This window comes from Simochromis diagramma, unplaced genomic scaffold (assembly GCF_900408965.1).
Source record: "Simochromis diagramma unplaced genomic scaffold, fSimDia1.1 OVJJ01000705.1, whole genome shotgun sequence".
Taxonomy (NCBI): Eukaryota; Metazoa; Chordata; class Actinopteri; order Cichliformes; family Cichlidae; genus Simochromis; species Simochromis diagramma.
Window position 1 is genome coordinate 285,076 of NW_024387448.1, and position 19,762 is coordinate 304,837.

Consider the following 19,762-nt stretch of genomic DNA (forward strand, 5'->3'; position numbering starts at 1 on the left):
GTTGCCTTAAGACATTTCTTGAAAGCTGTTTACCTTATTTATTTAACGTTTAGCAGCAAAATTACCTTAGGCTATAAGTCAAAACACGATATGAAAGTCAGCATTTGTTCTAACCTAAATGAACCGAGTTCACATTTAATCATGTTGCCAAGATCAAGTTTGAGACAAGGTATAAAGTCTAAAGTTCACAATTACGTTAGAGAGGCTAAAGCTCTGCATCACAAACGTCATAAATTAAACACCTAGTTATGTTTATTAAGTTGTGCGATCGCAAAGATGGAGCTCCTAACCCAGTGTCTAGATTTCCCAGGACACTCAAAGACAGCAGTATTTGTTCAGTGTTGACAGCTGCAGGACTTGAAGTGATGACGTCGTCTCTCTTGGAGGCTTCAGGCAAACTTTCTCACAGTCAGCGCGTCAAGCTCGACAGAAACAGTATGAGGGAAGCTGGAAGTCAAATAAAAGCACGGTAAACTATTTTTATTGTAAACAAGACAGAAATGTTGCATTACAACCCCCCCAACACAGTTATTTGTTAACCACTTCCAGCAGTGTTGTCATAAATAATGGTGTGGTGGATAATGCATGTAAATGTTGCTTGTTCCTTTATTATTTGAAATCATTTCAGATACTTTTGTTGCTCCCAAAACTCAGTGGCATGTGTTATGATGTCGATATCCCGGTGGTCTTGTTGGACACCGGAATAACTGACGCCAGCAAACGTACAATTGCAGTGGACTAAAATACATTTACCTTTACAATATTTACGTTTTATAAAGGACACATAAAAAATAAAAAATGGACAACATAAAAAACTGAACATAACAAAAAAAAAACAATTTTCACCCAGAAAGTTCAATGAACACCTTATAAATTGGGGGAAACGACACTCGGTGAATTGTTATCTCTTATATTTTGAAAGTTACAACCGGAAATCGCATTTTCAGGCTGACTTGACGCTAATTGTCCAAAGACGGAGGGCGAGGAGTGTTCTGCTTTAGCAGCTTTTCTCTCCTCTGTGGCCACTTTCTTTGTGGTTGTTGTTCATGCTGTGTTTAGATATTAGTATAAGCGGTACGTTTTTATACCACATAAAGTTTTCTTGCTCATAAGTTAAGTTTACCAGTCTGTAGGCTGCTTTTTTTGAACAACGGTAGCATTTTTTTAACGTTATTGAGACCTTTCCAGATTGAACGATGAGACCGAGCGCAGTCGGATTTTATTTGCGGTTTTTATTTTATCGCCGGGAAAACGAGGAAAGAACATGAGTCCTGCTTATACTTTGGTAAGTAGTATGGATTCTATCACATCTACCCATCTTTCTATCTTTACACTTACTTCACAGCTTATATATCACTTTCTCTTAGAAAACCCTAGTTAAAATGTTCAAGGAGCTCTGTTTCTGCATTCAGTGATATCGTTAGCTAATAGCTGGCCGTAAAATTTATAGCTCTCCCACACTTCTCCAATCCTTGTGCTTTCTTCATATGGTGACAAGTCAACACCGAACGCCACTGAAACTATGGCACGTTTAATCTGACAGTATTATGTATAGCTATTATCACGTTGTAATGTAAGTATCAATACTTTTTCTGGTTCAGTAAGTCCCTTTCTTCAACTCGGCATGCATCCAATAAATTATTTTTATTATTTTTCTTCTTTTCGTTTATTACACTGTACGATTTCACTGGTGACTAAAACGTTATTCCTGTATTGCTGTTCTAGCCGGCGGTTTAACAGGTTTCACCATAACGAGTCCGTTAAGTTTCCAAGTTTCAGTTCTTTGCAAGGGCGGGGTGACATTTTTTATTATTTATTTATTTATTTATTTATTTATTTATACAGTTGTTGTTGTTGTTGTTGTTTTTTTTAAACATGAGCCTAGTTTCCTTTCACTCAGTCCGCATGCATTCCTGCTAATCTCCAGTTTATCTCTGTTTATCTGGACATAGTAACTATTCATAACAGAAAATATGGAGGCAATTCAGGTCATAGAGCTCCCAAAGGTCTCTGTCCTTTAAGGCTGTAAAATGCTCTATGAAAATCACTTGTCTGCTTTGCCAAATATATAGGAAAATCAACTTGGTTAATTGATAACTGTCAAGACAAAGCCTCTTCGATATTCATGTGCCACTCAAGGTGTTATCACTGTGGTATTGTGAAGTAATGATGTTTAGATCGTTTTGGACTGTTTTGGCACAGCTAGCAGCAACAACTTGACACAAAACACCTCATGAAAGCTGTTTGTCTGTCACTCCCTCACTGGAGATGTGGAAATGAATGCCTCTGTACCCCGCTGACTGCTGAAGGATCAGTCATTTTAAGGTACTTTATCTTGCTCTGTCCTTTTATGTTGGTGTAAAGCAAACCTGCATTTTTCTTTTATTATACTCCCGACTGCCACTGCTGGTGATAAACTACAGTTGTACAATACCTCACCTCCAACATGTCATGTCATGCCACATGTCTCTGCAGGGCGTGTTGTGGCGGTTTTGAAGCTGCAATTAGGTTTAATTTAGTTGCCAACTGATGACTGGGTTCTCCAAGCTTTGTGTGTCCCCTGTCTAGTTTCTACATGGATGACTCAGTGAGTTTCACTAAAATAATGCTGGGATGCCACTCTGTAAAGCTGAATGCCTTATTAAAACGTTCATTTTGACTTTCCCTCTGGCTTTTCTACACAACAATGTACAGTTCACTGCTTCGGGACTAATATTTGATTTTAACTGAATACCATGGAAAAGAGGGAAGCTCCCATTTTGATATGTTTCACAGTGTTACTGTAAGTGGCCAGTGGCTGATATATTTCTGGATTTCTTGTATTTCCAAGTCAGTGTTTGAATATAGATGATCTAAACATAGCTTAAACCAGTGGTTGGGTGCAAATCTTTCTGCACCATAATTATGGACACTGCTGATCCTTCTTCCTGCAGCTCAGGAAACGCAACTCATGTCTTCCTGTACTACATACCGCACACAGACGAATAAGTGCAAGTGGGTCAGTTCGGGAGCTGCATTGTCATTGCATGGTCTGGCTATGATGGAGCAGCATTCCACTACAAACATACGTTTGATTTGGGTCAAATGCAGACAAAGGCGTCATTTGCAAGACTGAGTGACTGTCCGACTGTCTGTAGCTGAATCTATTTACTGACCCTCCTCCTCTCCATCTGCAGGAATGCAGCTCATAGTCATCATGAACTATGCTGTGGAATTTTACCATGTCTCCCCTTCTTGATCCTCATGTGCGACGTGTCCAAATAGTTTGGTTCCAGCGAAGCAGGAGCAAGAGACTTCAGCAATCATGTTGATGCCGGCTAAGGATATATAAATCAGACTGAGTGCATTGCAAAACAATCGCAGACATCAAATCTGTGCATGTTTGACAACATGTGATTTTTAGTTTAAAGTGCATATAGCAAAGGCCGCAGTTATTTAGAATATGTTGTCTTATATCTTTTTATTTTTTGTGTCTGATAAATAGTTAAACCACGTGAGGAACGCCTAATCTAGAGCTCGACCACGTGTGGATAGGTGGGGTTAAAATGCTCCCCGTCATCAATTGTCGTTGGCTCTTTATGCAAGAAATGAGATTCGTGTGTTTTTCCGTGTCTCAAACGCTTCATGAAATCGCATAAAACAGGGGTCCCCAATCCCAGTCCACGAGGGCCGGTGTCCCTGTAGGGTCAACACACCTGAATCACATGATTAGTTCATTACCAGGCCTCTGAAGAACTTCAAGACATGTTTAGAAGGTAATTTATCCATTTAAATTTAAATCAGCTGTGATGGATCAAGGACACATCTAAAACCTGCAGGGACACCGGCCCTCGTGGACTGGGATTGGGGACCCCTGGCATAGACTGTCTTCCCCCATACCATTTAAAGACAGCCTTTCAAATGAGGTGCATTTGATTTGCTGTACTACAGGTGTTTTTGTATTTGACCAGCTATAAGGAGGCCTAGGAAGAAGGCATCACAGAAATCTCCTAGGCCTAGAAGAATTTTTTATTTTTTTTGGGGGGGGGGGGTCACTGCACACATACATAGTAGTGTATGTGTCACTGTCACTGTCTTTACTTTTTTTCTCTTTTTTTACTAGGTTTATTTTCAGAAACCAGCATTCGCATGAGTATGTTCTTGTCTTCACCTTTGGATGCATGCTGTTGCAGGGGAAAGATTTCCCTTGGGGTTTTGTTTCTCTGATCCTACAGTGTGCACTGTGCTCTTTGGATGTGATTTAATTGTACTGATGAGTAATTTTAGTCTGTCATCTTCTTTTTAGGTTGTTTTATAAAATGAGACAAGAGGAAAACGATCCTCTGCCACCACACAACGACATGAAGACAGAACGGAACCAACAATAAACTTTGTGGCTCTTTTGATTTTGATTACAGTTTATCGATAATTAACAATAAGTAGATTCTGTCTGTTGTGGGGAAATACTTGATACATTTATTATGGAGGATTCGCGATGAGCTGACACAATATGCTGGCTCTAAGAGCGGAGCAGGTCAGACGTGGGGTCGGTGAGGTTGTGCTGCAGAATGAGGCTCCCACAGCCAAGCAAGGACGGCCACCATTGAGGATACCTTCTCACAAGCAAGTCATTAACATCAAGGAGAAGATCTCCCAGTGGGAAGGCCGCAGTCAGCAGAGCAGTGGCCATGAGACTGGAGTGAAAGTACATCCTCTGACTGTATCTCGGACTCTGTCTGGAGATCTCCTAGGCAATGGTTGTCCAAACGAGAGCTGGAGAGGCAGTCTTCATGCAAAAGCCGACGTCTCAAAAAGAAATAACTCGGAATTTGATTTTCAGGAATCCCCAGCACAGGCTGGACACGGTGTGGGTGGCAGGAAGTCAGAACCGGTGCGTAGTGGTTCCAGTGAATTATTAGCCACGTCGCCAGGAAATAAAACATTTTCAACACAAATATTTGCATCTCCCAAAGTGGAGGCTACAGATAAACGAATCATTACTGCCAACGGTGACCAAAAAATAGGTCGTATCTTGGATGCTGAAGTAGTTTCTAAACCTCTACCTCTGTCAACTGATGATCCAGAAGACAACATGCCTGCTGGTAACTTCTACACTTCCCGGGGTTTCTGGCGGAAGCTTGAGGGAAACAGACTGCTCTGGGAGAAAGGCAGAGGATCATCAGGTGAAGCTAATCCCCCTCCTAAACCTCAGCGGACATTCCAGTATCGGGGAACCAAGAACAGTAACAACACAGGGTACATGGTACAATGGGACAGAGGGTCCTCTCATAACAATCACTCCAACACGAGAACCAGGAGGGTAGCTCAACCGCCCAACTTCCCACCTCCTCCGTGTCCAGTTGGAAAGAGTGAAGGACTTTCAAGACATAAAAAGAACAGGTCAGTAAGTGCACAAAAGAAAAGCATAAATAATCATAGAGTACTTGTTAAAAGTAAAGTAGAATGGAACTGTTGCAGCACTTTCTTTGATATAAACTATAGTAGAAAAGTTTACTGAACAGTTACAGTATATGTAGAGCAGTTTTGGGGTGGGGAGGGTACTGTCAGAGTCTGATTGCTGGCTGGGGTCCTGGTGTGATGTCACATGATATCTGGCAGCATTGTCGTCTATTGTCTAGAAATGGCCTAGTTCCTGAGCAGCCATGGGTCCAGGGTCATCTTCATCGGGCACACACACACACAGTCCCTCTTTCATTATTTTAAAGGCCGAGTAAAACAAGACTAAACTGTGTCACATGCTTATATTATCTGTAGTCCTGTGAAAACCATTGCTTTTGACACATAAAAAGCAAACATTTAATCCTTTTTAATACGGTACATACAGACAAATATGGTAAAGAAAAGGAGTGATCAATGGTTTCAACAAAATATAAAAAAATAATTGATAGATTTTACTTCTCTGCAGATAAAGCAAGTACACCCTTTGGCCCTAGAAACTAATATACCTTGCTGACAATTTGTTATCATGTAAAATACCTGAAGTTTGTGTGTGGGTTATCCTGCGTGCACAATATTTCAGTGTTATTCAAATCTGACTTAGCCATTCCACCTGAAGCTGGTGCTGTCCTTCTGACAGTAGAACTGCGCACTTTGACACCAGCATTTGAAATGATTACAATACTAGTCAGCACTTTGGATGGACTTTTGACTGGTGCTGTCCCTGCAGATCCTGTAATAGAATTTTTGTTTCTGATGACCTTTTATTGCATCAAAGGCTATACTGGCTGAATTTCCTGGATTGGCCAGTCATAGAAAACTGGCAGATGTTTATAATACATGCAGTGTAAAATATTAATAATAGACTCGGGCATTTTGAAGACTTTAAAGAGGTTTTTAGACAGTGAATAATGGTAAAATATACTTGAGTGTAAAAGAGAACTTGATACTTGGACCATATGTTGTTTTTTTTTAAAAAAGGTTCTAATTATTGGTCTCTAATCAGGATCCATTAATTCTAATTTCATACATTTGACAGTATAATGAATAATGGGGTATATTTCCTACTCTATTGTTGAAATATAAAGATACAAACATAGGTAGGTGTAGGTGTTATTGATTGCAGTGCCTTTATCATTAGGTACTCTTTCAAAGAGGACGAAAGTTTGCTTGTCCAATAGATTAAAAAGTTTGAATGGTTATTTTTTTCACATGTAGGTAGAGAAAGTCTGTTTCCCCTCTGTTAGAGCACAGGACAGGATGTTTCATAAACTGTAAAACAGAGTTTCACAAACTACTAATTGTGCAATATTTTTGTTGTTACATATTGTAGGCAGTGTAATCAACCTTTTTAGTTTATGCCAGTAGCTCGATTCGGAGTCTTCCTGTCATGTCTGCACACAGATAGCACAGGGCTTCTTGTTTACCATCTTTAGAGGAAGCTTTCATTTATGCTTGTACATTATGAAGCATCTGCACCTGGCCAGGTATTTTATCACGTGAACTTTAGTAACATCGCAGTTTCAGTTTCTGCACTCAGACAGACTGGCCATTTCCATATTTCTGTACTGTCTGTGACACAGAAAAACTGTTACCATATTGCAACTTCTCTATCATGCGCTCAGTCATTTCCTTCCATGATGATTATTCTCTCTCTCCCTGCGCTATCTCCTTGTTTTTCTGGGTTTCATATCAACAAGGCATTTTGTTGTCGGGCAATGGCTAAACATACAACAATAGAGTGAACAGTATAATGGTTATCTTTAGGTCAACAGCCTTTCTCACTGCCATCGCTTCTCTCCCTGACACAGGAAGTCCTTTGAGTATGAGGATGCATCACGCCTGACGGCAGAGCAAGGCCCTCGGGCAGATGATGCCCTTTACCATGCCTACTCTGATGACAATATTTACGAGGACATCGTCTGTAAGTCCTATTCCCAATGTGGAGCTGATTTTGAATGAACTTCCAGAGCTTCTGATTTATCTGGCTGTTAGCACAAAAGACAAAGACAGGAAATCATAAAGACTCCTGGGTACCTGTCGCTGGGTTGATGTAAATTTCAGTATTCTCAGTTAGGATTTGGCTTATTGTTGTATAATCAGAATCAGAATACTTTATTGATCCCTGGGGGAAATTATTTTTTTGTTACAGTGCTCCATTATAAACCAACATAAACCAACATTAACAAGACAGACAATACGCTAACTAAGAATAGTATACTAAGTATACTATTCTTAGTATAGTATACTTAGTAGTTTATAGTATAGTTTATACTATACTTAGTACTACTAAGTACTACTACTACTACTAAGTAGTACTAAGCATAGCAGCTCAACTGATGATGTTTCCTTTTCCTGATTGCCCACAGATTTCCTACAGTTACTAGAATTATTCCTCATGTTCACGATGGAAAAACATGCTGTGACTAGTGGGATCAGACATAACACCTATTCACAATATGTAGTGTCTGTAAATGTGGCCTAGCTGTTTGATACAAGTGTATAATAATAGCTTTTGCATTGCAATGTCACAAATTCAGTATTTCACAGCACTTGGCAGATAGGTGCTACCATGCATTTTAAACAATTTGTTGTAGTTTCAGCGAATTTAGGCTGTCTCAGTTGCTTCTATGTCTTGAAGACGTCCAGGCATGCTGTCTAATCCTTCCCATCACTCTACCTTACCCTCAGGTGATGTGACCAGAGATAACCCCTATGAGGATGTCAAGCTATCTCCAATGTGTATCCCTATTGCAAGGCCTCTCCCAAAGGTAATGGATAACATTCCATGTATGTCCCGCTTTAATAGTACAGGAGTATTTTTATTAGTTATGCATCAATGTAACAAATGTGTCAGCCTGAGAAACAAAGGAAGAAGGAATTATTGTAGTTTGATACCAAGTAATTATCTGAAACTGAGCATTAACTTGGCACTTCTTTTGTTCCAGTTGCCTTCTAAACCCCAAACGTTATACAGGTATGCTAGTAAAGTGGACAGGAAGGGGTTCCAAGCTGTGTCCAAATCTTCAACCATTGCAGACACTCCCAAACCAGCTGCACAACGGCGTGGAAGCACTCAGAAAATACACAGGATGCCCCAGGTACATTTGCACATACAATTGAATTTGATACTATGGCTGGCTGACAGCATTTTTGGTGCCCATTTCCATGTGACCTGTGACTGACAGAGTGGCAGTGAATGATGCTTCATGTTTTACGTAGAACAGAAAAGGAGGCGGTTACTTGTTGAACAGGAAGAAGCTGATGCTGAAAATAATAGATAGTGTTGGAGCAGTATGTGTAAACACTTTGTGTAAATTCAGACAGAAGAGTATTACGGACATCTAACCCATGGCTGTGGAAAGGTTTTGGACAGGGACAGACTTTACTGACAAGGTAAAGAGGGGAAAAAGCGTTTCTTTAAATATATTTGTAGAAAAAAGAGGTTATGGCTTAAAAAACCCAATGTGACCCAAGTACCATGAGTTTGAGCTAGTTTGAAAAAGCCCGTCATGTTGATTTTTAGATTGTTTTTAGGAAGAGACCATTGTGTAACTTTTCAGTAGTGTAAAATGAATATCTGAAACTGTAGTAATAATGAAATATTGAGTGAGTTGAGTATTCTTAAACATTTTAGACAAACCGCTTTAGGGAACTCTTTGAATATATTAAAAATACACATTTAAATCTTGACAATAACACAGTTATTATGCATTGTTCTGCTTCAAAACAGTGCTGTTATGGTTAGTTAGACATGTTACTTGTCATTGCCATACGAGTTTGTTTCCCCAATTGGCAGCGCGTCTTTTAAAAACAAAGTTTAAGCTTCCTGCTCTATGTTCTTTTAGAAAGAACAACAAGGGTATGGGTTTTAAAAAAAGAAGAAAAAAATGCTGAAAATCTGTAGTATAATTATGTATTTAGTAGCTGTTAGTGGCTATATATCATAATTCCATGTAATCAGGATTCTGCAATGGCTCTAAAATTATGGGGCTGACAAGCACCTGTGCTTCTACTACATAGTATGTCAACAAAATCGAGACGATCTTTGATGACAAGCGAGGGAGGAAGAGAGTGAAGAACCAAGGAGTCACCGTGCGAGGTGAGACACAAACACATAGTGGCAGATCCACATGTCACCCACATCAACACATCAAGATTAAGTTGAGCCTCTTGGTGGAAATACCCATCTTTTGATGATACACATAAGGCCAGTCGCAGTCGGCAATGAAATGAAATAATGAAACAAAGACTTGCTGTCTGCATCTGATTATGGCCTGTCAAGTTTTCCCCATTCCTCTGCTTCTCACTAATCTATCCCTCCTCCTCCAATTTATATAAGCAGAGGAGACCAGCGGGACTGAGAGCGACCCTGAGGACGGCACCAAAGGTATAACAAACGCACAGAATCTTTCACTTTATGCTAATTCTGGGTAAAGTTTACAGGTAGATAACTTTATATGGAGTAAATAGTATTAGTTCCTAAAAATGAAAGTATAAATCCAGTGCTACGGTAAAAGGAGAAGATAAAAACATCATATACTGTATAGTGTTAGTGTTAAATGATCACACCAAAACATCTCCAAAGTTTTAAATAAGGAGCTCAACTAATGTTTAAAGGATAAGTCATTCATTAGAAAGATGGAGCTAAAACAGCTTGTTTCATACAGTGAATGAAATAAGTTGAATCAAGGCTCAGCATAAGATAAAAAGGATTCTTTATTTAGTGTGAATCATGCAAAGCTGTAGTAGAGTTGAAGAATAAAAAGCAGAGTTAGGAATTAGCATGATAGGTCATCATTGAGCAACCTTAAAGTAGTCAGTGTTATAGCTACAGTTTTACATTATATAGACATTAAGAAGACCTTTTATTGCTTCTCTGTGCTGGTTGGGATTTTTCCCAGGATAAACATGACTGTATTGTGTCACTGTGTGGTGTTGAACAGGCTCCAGGAGATCAGTTTACATCCAGTCTACATTGAAACGACGGCCAGGCTACCGCACCCTGGAGAGAGACCTGATCCAGATGCAGCAGCAGCAGCTTTTCCAGATCTTTGTGGTGGTGTCACTAAGAAAAAGCTCCCAAGAAAACACCTACTCCCCTGAAATTACACAACAGTTCCCCAAAATGGTTAGCAGTCTGCACAACTCTGCTTTGTTCATATTGCATGAATTGATGTCATTTGTGGCAATTTCACAGCTAAATTGTAATCTTGTTTGGTGATATTAAGGGATTCTCATTGTACATAACAAAAAATCCTTTTGAGAATTTGTATACGGGGAATTTCCCAGGCTGATATAAGGCTTCTCAGATGGACTCTTTTGATGTGTTTTTCCAGATTTGGGTATATATTTGCATTTTTCTCCCTGGAATATAAAAGAAATGATCTCTTTAGGTGCATTCGACCACATACTTGAGACTGTGCATGTTTGTTGATTTTTAAAAAATTATTATTATTATTATTTATTTATTTATTTTAAATTTACAGGAAACTTTTAACACTTTTAATTTTTGGTGTTTTTTTTGTTGTTGTTTGTTTTATTGATTTTATTGGATCTCTGGGAATCGACTGGCCTGTAGTAGCCTTGAGTTTTTCTCTTTCAGTTTGAGAAGTCGTCCCGGCTTTCCAAAGAAGCTGAGGATCAGCTGAAGGTGATCCCAAGGTTCTGCTTCCCTGATTCTCAGGACTGGAAACCTTCTGCACTGATGCCTAGGTCAGCTTAAACACAACAACAATGTTTTAACACCATGCCTGATGTATGCTGCGTCACAGCAAAGCTAAGCCAGTGATGTAATGGTAACATGAGACTGTATTATTTCTTCATCTTCCTTTCATTTTCTTTGTGTTGGAGTCCTTTTGTTGACTTTGTATTGTTCAGCGTTCTTATTTATGCCATGTTTATTACCCCATTTCCTCTTTTTCTATTAATATCTCCAGCTATTAGTTGTAACCCATAAATCACTGTTGCAATCACTTAAATTCCCCAGAGGGATGATTAAAGTTTTGTCTGATCTAATTAAATTGGAGTGCTAAGGGGAATTGGGTATGCATTTTGTCTATGTGCGGTTCATTGTTGTAATGAGGGTTATGCTCAGAACTTGCACTCCCTTCCTGCCTCTAAAATATGCATCTGTGCCAATACAAACTACCAGACGACAAATATGTACATGTACATATTTTCTGTTCTGTCTGTCTTTATTTAGTGTAGTGTTTTTGCTGTTTAATTAATTATAATGAAATGATTCCATAATGAAATCATTCATATCAAGCCAGCTCTTTTCCCCACCAATTTTTATACAAGGAACATCATGGTTAAATTACCTCTGATAAATAGCATTATCTGTGTTTGCGTTGACAGCGAGACTTTTTCCTTTGTCCTGACTGGAGAAGATGGCAGCCGCTGGTTTTGTTACTGCCGTAAGATCCTGGTGAGTATTTGACTCAAATGTTCGTGTGTGTGTGTGTCATGATATGGCAGCCTGCCCTGTGCTTACTCAACATCTCTTAGGAGATGTGAGTCACAGACCATAAACCACTTCTGTATTAATGACAGAGAGCAAGAAGAATTTCATCATGTTCCCCTTTCCTTAGCCTGAGAAGGGTTCAGTTTTGTATGTTGAAATTAGTGTTGTGCTTTTCTTTTGCTTTGTTACTGCTATTGCGGTTGTCTTGTTAAGATGTCTGCGTTAAACTTTGTTGTTGGGTAGTACAGACAGATCTAGGCCACATCTAATGTGGAGAGTTTTATATTTTGTTTTCCTCAACTCGCACAACTTAGAGAGCTTTTTCAGTTTTGCTGTTTCTCCAGACGCTGCTTCAGATACTGTGTCATTAACATCTATTTCAATTTCACTTCATTAACCTGCAGGTTATTTTCTTGATTAATCCAGTAATTGTGTTTGTAACATGGCGGAAACCATTGCAAAGTGTCTGCTGTAAATCCCCAAAGCATAAAACTCATGCTCAGATTACTTGTGGCGCCCGGTTTTCCTGCACTTAGAAATCTTCAATTTGCAGTTAGAGAATAACTTCATATGACTGCTTTCATAACAACAAAACGGTCCAGTCATGATTACAAAGAATCTCAATAGGATTTAATCCAACTTACCGGTACACAAAGTGATCACTTCATGGGTCTGCACCCAAATTATGCTCCAGCTTGCTTTTGTCATTTTTATGGCCTATATTCTGTGGATTGTGATGGATCCTGATCCAGATTAGCTTTATGTCATTGATATTCTACTTAAATTTTATTGTCCAAGCACAGTTTTTTTTGCAGATTTTTCAGGGGTTTTTTTATAGTTTCAACATTGGATGTTACATCTAATGAAGAGGACATGGGGGGGAAAAAACTGATTGCCACTATGAAAAACATGGATAGGGACTTTATGACTTTTAGGATTTTCTACTCCTGCCATTTTAGAGACTGAGAGGAGAGAGATATGCCGTGTTTAATGGTGTTGTAATGACATCCCTGTTTCTTCCTTTTTTATCATTTGAAACTGTCTCTTTAAGCCCAGTGGAAAGGGGAAGAGACTTCCTGAGGTGCACTGTATTGTCAGCAAGCTGGGCTGTTTCAATCTTTTTGCAAAGGTAAAGACACAACACATGTGCACACATATTTCTGCTGATAGAACTTTTTACTGCGACATGAAAAGAGCTGGATCGACTACAGTTTAGTGCTAATCCCCTGAAGATTGTGAAACCCGCTGCCTTAAAACTGCATGTTTAAAGATAGGATGAGGGTGCACTAGAAGATAATCCTGAGGAGTCACTGGGTGTGGGGTTCTTTCCCAAAAGGAAATCGTATGCATGTAACTGTGTCTCATCCATCCTTCAGCTGGCCTGAGGGAAATTAACAACCAGTAGTGTGCTCTGAAGGAAAACCCCATCTGCATGCAAAAATTGATTCATCTGGCTTTGTCTGACCAGATTCTGGAAGAGGTGGAGAGGCGCAGAGAAATATCTCCGGCTCTCGTGTACCCTTTTATGCGTACTGTGATGGAAGCTCCTTTTCCAGCCCCTGGACGCACAGTTACCGTTAAGAGCTTCGTCCCAGGTGCTGGGAGTGAGGTAAGCCTGAAACCAAAAGAGGAAATGTTAATTAGTAGTTTTGCTCCTTCTAGCCACTCCCTTCTGCAAACTCAGAATGACTCAAAATTTTAGGGTATTTGTAAAAACAATAGGGCTCAGCCATGCTGCAACATATATATGTGTTTTTAAACACTGACAGCAAACTGTTTGATCACTTCTGTTTTACAGAGTCAAAATATGCAAAGTAAGGATCCTTTCCAGTAAAACTCAGGAAGTGTGGCAAAGTCAAAGCCTTACATTTGGAAGTCCTAGATTTAAAACCTATATCTAAAGTCCCCATCTATCATTTGACCATTGACTATAACCTCTTAAAATTCAAGAGCTCAGCATCATATTCAGTTCGTTTCAACACCGTTTTACTTATATAGCGAAATCACAACAATTGCCTCAACGTGCTCAAGTTGAAGATCCTACTATAATGGAGAAAAAACCCCAATAATCATATTTTACCCCCTGCGAGCAAGCACTTGAAAACAGTGGGAAGAATGAAAACTCCCTTTTAACAGGAAGAAACCTCAGGCAGAGCGTGGCTCAGGGAGGGGTGGCCATCTGCCCTGACCAGTTGGGGATGAGGGGAGAGAGTCAGGACAAAAAACACACTTATCTCCCCAGGTGCTTTTTATGCTTTTGTTTGGCATACCCACATGGAAAAACTTGTATCGGAGGAATTACAAGGCTGAAATGCACGTATCAGATTTCATTCTTTAAAAAAAGAAAAACAACCTCTAGTTCCTGGAATTATGTTTATTCGATATGTGGCTAGAACAGAACAAAACCCCTGGCTCTAATCATTCATAAGTCTCTGGTGATCTGGCAGATGTTAAAAGATCGAACAACATGAACATGGGTATTCAGCATCCTAAGTTTTGCATAAACATTTCAGCCATTCAGACACACTGTCAACAACTACAATTCATATTTAGCCTGACTGAGTGTGCTCTCATTGCTTTGCAAGGAACTGACTTTATGCCGACCTGTGGACTCCAGACTGGAGCATGTGGACTTTGACAGTCTGCTGGAATGTCTCAGTGTCACAAAACTCCTGCAGGTTTTCGCCTCCCTTCTGCTCGAGAGGAGGGTCATCTTTGTCGCTGACAAACTCAGGTATGATGTAGTAGCATGCATCTCACAGCAGGACCAGTCAGGCATTGATGGCTATAATACAGCAATATAGTGGGTAATTCGCTCCACCATGATATATGCCTTTGTAAGTTTGCATTGTTATGTCAAACTTCTAATAGTTCCTGTTAAAGCTGAGCGCCTGTTTCAAAAAGTTGTGAGAACATTAGGTGATACAGGATGTAACACCGATTTCTGTCCAACATTGGTTTGGCTTTTGTTCACACCAAGTAGTTCATATGCTGCCCGGATCATGCATGATCCACTCTAGTTTGTCTGTGCTCAGGCTGACATGGAGGCTTCTTTTAACATCATTTGTATCCTTGTAGGATAACTAAAAATTGCTACATACACAAAACAGCTCAAAACAAGTCACACTGAATACAATTTTGAGCTGCTCAATTGTGAGGAAAGACAGAATGCTCAGATGCTACATTTAGAGAGCAGAGTGGGATATAGGGAGCAAAAGAGACAAACTTGAAACTAATCAGGCCTGGAACTTCAAGCATATGACTGGTATGTGTACAACTTTAGTGCAGAGTTATATGCCAATACCCGAGCAATGCTGCACCAATGTGTTTCTCTGATCCAGTTACTATAACTCACTTTTACTCTAGCCACATAACCAAATAGTAATATAGAAATGCTAACACTGGGTATAAATAACACATTGCACATAGTGAAATTAACTGTTTTACATCATTTAAGTAACATCTGTGAGCTGCTTGTTACACTGAGCTTAAAAAATAGAGACTGCCACATTAGAGAAAGTGACACAATCTAAAATTAATTAAGAAAAATCAAAAGATCACATACACTAAATTACTAATTAAAAGTTTCTAATAGCCTGGTCTAATCTCTGGTCTAATATCTCCTGGTCACAATGGCAAGCAATTACTGCTCTGTTAAGTGCTCTAAAAGTGACTGATGGTAATTAGAAAGTTATTAAATGTAGATTGTAAGTAAATGTCCATGAGAAATTTTTTAAATTTCTTTTCCAAGTAGCTTTATTTGAAATTTGGCTTTTTGCTAAGAGCAGCTGAAAATGTTGGGGGAAATTAGCGATTCACCTTTTAAAGATTGAATATCTTAGTGAGGCTACAGATACTGTTTGAAAAACACAAAAAAGGCTCTTTGGCAAAACCAAGAAAATGTTAGCTGTAGAAGTTGAGCAACCAGGTGAAAGCAGAGGAGGATTTTCACAGCACGCATGCAACTTTCTGTAAAGGGACGAGGAGTGTCAGCAGGAGTAGCAGTGACTGCTGAACTAAGAGGATTAACATAGATCAGTTGCATTGAGAGAATCCTTTGATACTTAAGGCGTTTTGCTGAAAGCTCTTACAGTTTATTGTGAGTGTTTGGTGGAAAAATAATACATGTGGCCATCCTCTATCTTTAGGGAGCCATGATTGATATCTCAGTGTCATGTGATCTGTGTGGGAATTGCATGAATAGTGTTTTGATAAACCTCATCTCTCATCTAATCTCTTCACTGCAGTGTGCTGTCACGCTGCAGCCACGCAGCCTTGGCGCTGCTCTACCCGTTTACTTGGCAGCACACCTTCGTGCCCGTGTTACCAGCCAGCATGCTGGACATCAGCTGTTCCCCCACCCCATTCCTCATTGGGGTGCTGGCACCCTGCCTGCCACAGGTGCTGGAGCTTCCCATTGAAGAGGTCTGTAAAAATAATTTTGAAAACAATTAGAGCTTTAAAAAGACAGTCCTGCCTGTGTAATGGTTTATTGGCTGTATATTCACTCCACGCATGCTGTTGCTTCCACTGTGCAGCAGCACACTGTAACTCACACTCACTGGACCTTTATATAACTCTTATTACACAATTGTCAAGTCTTACAGTTAGTAACTGTCAATTCTTCTTCTTGCTGTCTTCCCAGGTGCTCATAGTGGATCTGTGTGCAAACAAGTTTGTCATTCAGGTGTGTACACACAACGTATAATGGGAATGATAGGTGTGGTCTCAGTCAAAAAGATGGCTTTGCCTACACTTGTCCCTCGGTAGCATGCTGAATATTTTGAGAGTGACAAATTATATGGGATGTAAGCCCAGAACACAGTCCTGTCACAATCAAAACATTAAGGCTGATTCAGTGCTGCAATTTTGTCAGTTAACAGTAAGTCTTTTCAGTCATGGACAGACTTTTGTGTGGTTGTGCTCATTATATTAGTATACACATAATGAGTACAGTAATTCTAGAAACATCCCTCCATTCAGTTTGAATTTATGAATAAAGGGCTAAAAATCTTTGACTTACACAGTGTGGGCTGGAGGCATTCTGCTCCTTTGGCCTGTTGCATTCTTGCACATTAAACAGTAAATGGCTACATTTCCCAGTACAGAGTGCTTTTAAAGTTTAACACTGGGTCTTGGGTTTTAAATCTAGTGCATGAAAAAACAATGTGATCAAAGCATCAAATATAATTATTTAGTTTGTCACAGCAAAAATTGAAAACACGAGTGACATTTGATGTTTTTATATTGAGGCTACTATATATATTAACTATGAGACAATATGACGGATTAAATGCATGCTTAGAAACTGCATCATGTGACTGCTGTTGACCCTTCTTGTGATGTGTGACAGCTGGGCGATGAGGACTGCATTCTGCCCAGTAAACTCCAGGCGGCGTTGCAGCAGATCCTGGAGGAGAGGCAAGATATTCTGAGAGAAGAAAATGGAAACACGTGTGGAGGTTGGTGGAACAGACGCGAAGAACACAAGATTTATCTACAAAACAGTCTCGCTATCACAAGATGAAGTTCCATTTTTAAAGTGACCATGAGAAGAATATTTGCTGGCATCAGTTTTCATCATAGCACTATCAGTGTGTCCTTTTGTTCTGCCAGCTAAATCTGGCTGTGCAGAAATGAGCTGCAAATGTCAGCAGCACAGCAGGGCAAACCTACTGCAGATCAATGCACATTCTGTTTTCTGCTCATTAGTTCCAGTTGTGTGATTACAAATCTTTAACCAGATCTGTGTTGATGACCCCCTTGTTGTTCTTTTTTTTTTTTTCTCATGTAATCATAGGCTTTTAGCATTACGTTAAGTATTAACCTTACTGCTGTGCTAACATTTTCCTTATTTAATCATTCAGACCAGCAAACTGATTTGAGCTCCTTGATGTCGGAGGCGTTTGTGCGATTGTTCGTGGAGCTAGTGGGACACTATCCACTCCACATGGTCGAGTCCCCCAATGGCAACAAGGAGCTCCAGCGGGACAGTTTCCGCAAATCTCATCCCTCTCGGGGAGTCCGGCAGTTCCTGCAGCTCTTCATGGACACTCAGATGTTTGCTGGTTTCATTCAGGACAAGGAGCTGCGCAAGGGAGGAGGAAGAGGTCATTTTTTTTAGATGTTATGTTTTTTTCTGTGTGGGAATATTTTGTTTCCAGGCACTGTTAGTTCTGAAAAAAATAGGTAAAACTAAATCATCAGGCAGTGGGAGACACTCATGCCAGCTGGAACTGTGCTCGATTTAGATTTCATTGCTTCAGAGGCTGACTTTACCTTTTAACATAATAACTGCAGAGCTGTGCCAATAAACAGCAAAATACAAAAGCAAAACAGAAATTTAGAATTCATCCAGCTTCACAGTGAAACGTAGCCAACGTTGTACATCTTGGTGGGACAGATAAATGTGAAGAATATAAAACATCATCCTGCAAGATGTTGCATAAAAGTTGAAATAAACAAGTCAGATGTTTCCACATAACCGGTAAATGGATAAATAGCAGTGTTGAATCATATTAAAGCAGACATATGCATTAAATTAAATGAGTCACAACAAGCGAGCCTAAAACTGAGTGAAAACAATTTTCCCTGCATGCAAGCACTAGGGGCTGGGCGTATAAACGGACAAAAAGTATGCATAAGCCTTTTCCCACTCAATGCTATTTATAAAGATGTGCAGACCACACACATAAATTCAAACTGTGCATACGCACGTTTGATACGGTGTAAGTGAAAAATAAGGTGAGACAAACTTTGATCCTGCATGTAAAAGAGACCATGAGTATGTAGATCTTTATCAGTGTGATGGGAATAATGCACTTTTCTACTGCGTTTCTACATTTTTAGACATCTGGTCTGTGTGTAATGAGCTGTAGCATATGAAGACTGTCTAATCCTTTTTTTTCTGCTACTGTCTTTCCATCTTTCCCACAGGTCTCTTTGAAACCAGAGTGGCTGAGTATCTGGATTCATGCCCTGAGCCTGAGCCAAGTGGTGTGAACAAATTTCTTAAAGGACTGGGTAAGTGTCACTCCAATAAATGTTCATTTTAAAAGGTTAATGTTCATCACTTAATTGTTCCTCTTCTGCTTTTAGGAAACAAGATGAAGCTCCTGCAAATTAAATGAAAAAAAGGCCAACATCTCTGTAAAATAAGGACTTTGTGATTAAAAACAGAACTCTTGTTGCTCCTGGTCTGAGAAATTACCGTGCCTGTGAAAGAGTCTTCTGATAGAGGGTGAAAGGGACAAAGAAGACTTGATGTGGAGGAGCAGACTCATGTTATAACCATGAACTCAAGTTTGAGACCAGTGCATTTCTTACTGGGAGAAAACTGGAAAAGTGTGTGTGGGATATGGTTTTGTTTTTAAAATTTTACAAATTCTTTTGAGGACCTTAGAATCAACCGTTGTATCTTTGAGCGTGTGGTTATAACCACTATGTCCATTTACACAGAAACCTGTTTACTTGGAACTCTACTAACATTTGAATCGCATCAATCTTACATTTCAGTCAAGTACTTTACATTTAAAATTTGTGTGCATGGATCCAGCCTGGTGGGTCTTTTGTGTCTTATACTTGCGCATGTAAATAACATTCTCATTGTTGCATTCCTGTCACTTGGATGTTGTGTCTGTGTTGTTTCTTCAGTTTGGGCTTAATATCTCTACGAGAACGTTTCTGTCTTTCTAGGTTCAAACTCAATCCGATCAATTGGTCATTATATGGTTTTTTTAAATTCTGTTTACTGGAATTGTAAATATTTTTTTTTGACATTTTGCACATGTTCAGAACAAGTGTACAGTATTTGGAATATTTTTGTATTAAAGCATGACTTATCATACTTTTTAAATAAGC

The 19,762-nt window shown here is 39.5% G+C and overlaps 1 protein-coding gene across 4 annotated transcripts; it reads left to right on the forward strand.

Moving 5' to 3' along the window:
- The first annotated feature begins 352 nt into the window (after positions 1 to 352).
- On the forward strand, positions 353 to 19,152 carry dennd2c (DENN/MADD domain containing 2C). 4 transcript variants are annotated; one of them, XM_040013648.1, is made up of 20 exons: positions 950 to 1,285; positions 2,203 to 2,325; positions 4,286 to 5,379; positions 7,248 to 7,360; positions 8,128 to 8,207; positions 8,385 to 8,537; positions 9,460 to 9,538; positions 9,779 to 9,826; positions 10,383 to 10,567; positions 11,042 to 11,151; positions 11,797 to 11,866; positions 12,954 to 13,031; positions 13,371 to 13,511; positions 14,488 to 14,636; positions 16,150 to 16,327; positions 16,548 to 16,589; positions 17,256 to 17,364; positions 17,770 to 18,012; positions 18,839 to 18,925; positions 19,001 to 19,152. In XM_040013648.1, the coding sequence occupies exons 3-20, from the start codon at positions 4,490 to 4,492 to the stop codon at positions 19,030 to 19,032; spliced, it is 2,787 nt and encodes a 928-aa protein (XP_039869582.1). In that variant the 5' UTR covers positions 950 to 1,285; positions 2,203 to 2,325; positions 4,286 to 4,489; the 3' UTR covers positions 19,033 to 19,152. The 4 variants fall into 4 exon arrangements, with proteins under 4 accessions (XP_039869583.1, XP_039869582.1, XP_039869581.1 ...); XM_040013649.1 differs by lacking the exons at positions 950 to 1,285; positions 2,203 to 2,325 and adding an exon at positions 353 to 469; XM_040013647.1 differs by lacking the exon at positions 2,203 to 2,325.
- Positions 19,153 to 19,762: the final 610 nt, after the last annotated feature.

What these genes read in the sequence shown, in the direction of transcription:
- dennd2c (XM_040013649.1), top strand. Translation starts at nt 4,490, where the DNA reads ATGCTGGCTCTAAGAGCGGAGCAGGTCAGACGTGGGGTCGGTGAGGTT. An exon ending in TTTGTCGCTGACAAACTCAG is followed by an intron (nt 14,637 to 16,149) that starts GTATGATGTAGT and finishes TCTTCACTGCAG; the next exon opens with TGTGCTGTCACGCTGCAGCC. An exon ending in GCGCAAGGGAGGAGGAAGAG is followed by an intron (nt 18,013 to 18,838) that starts GTCATTTTTTTT and finishes TCTTTCCCACAG; the next exon opens with GTCTCTTTGAAACCAGAGTG.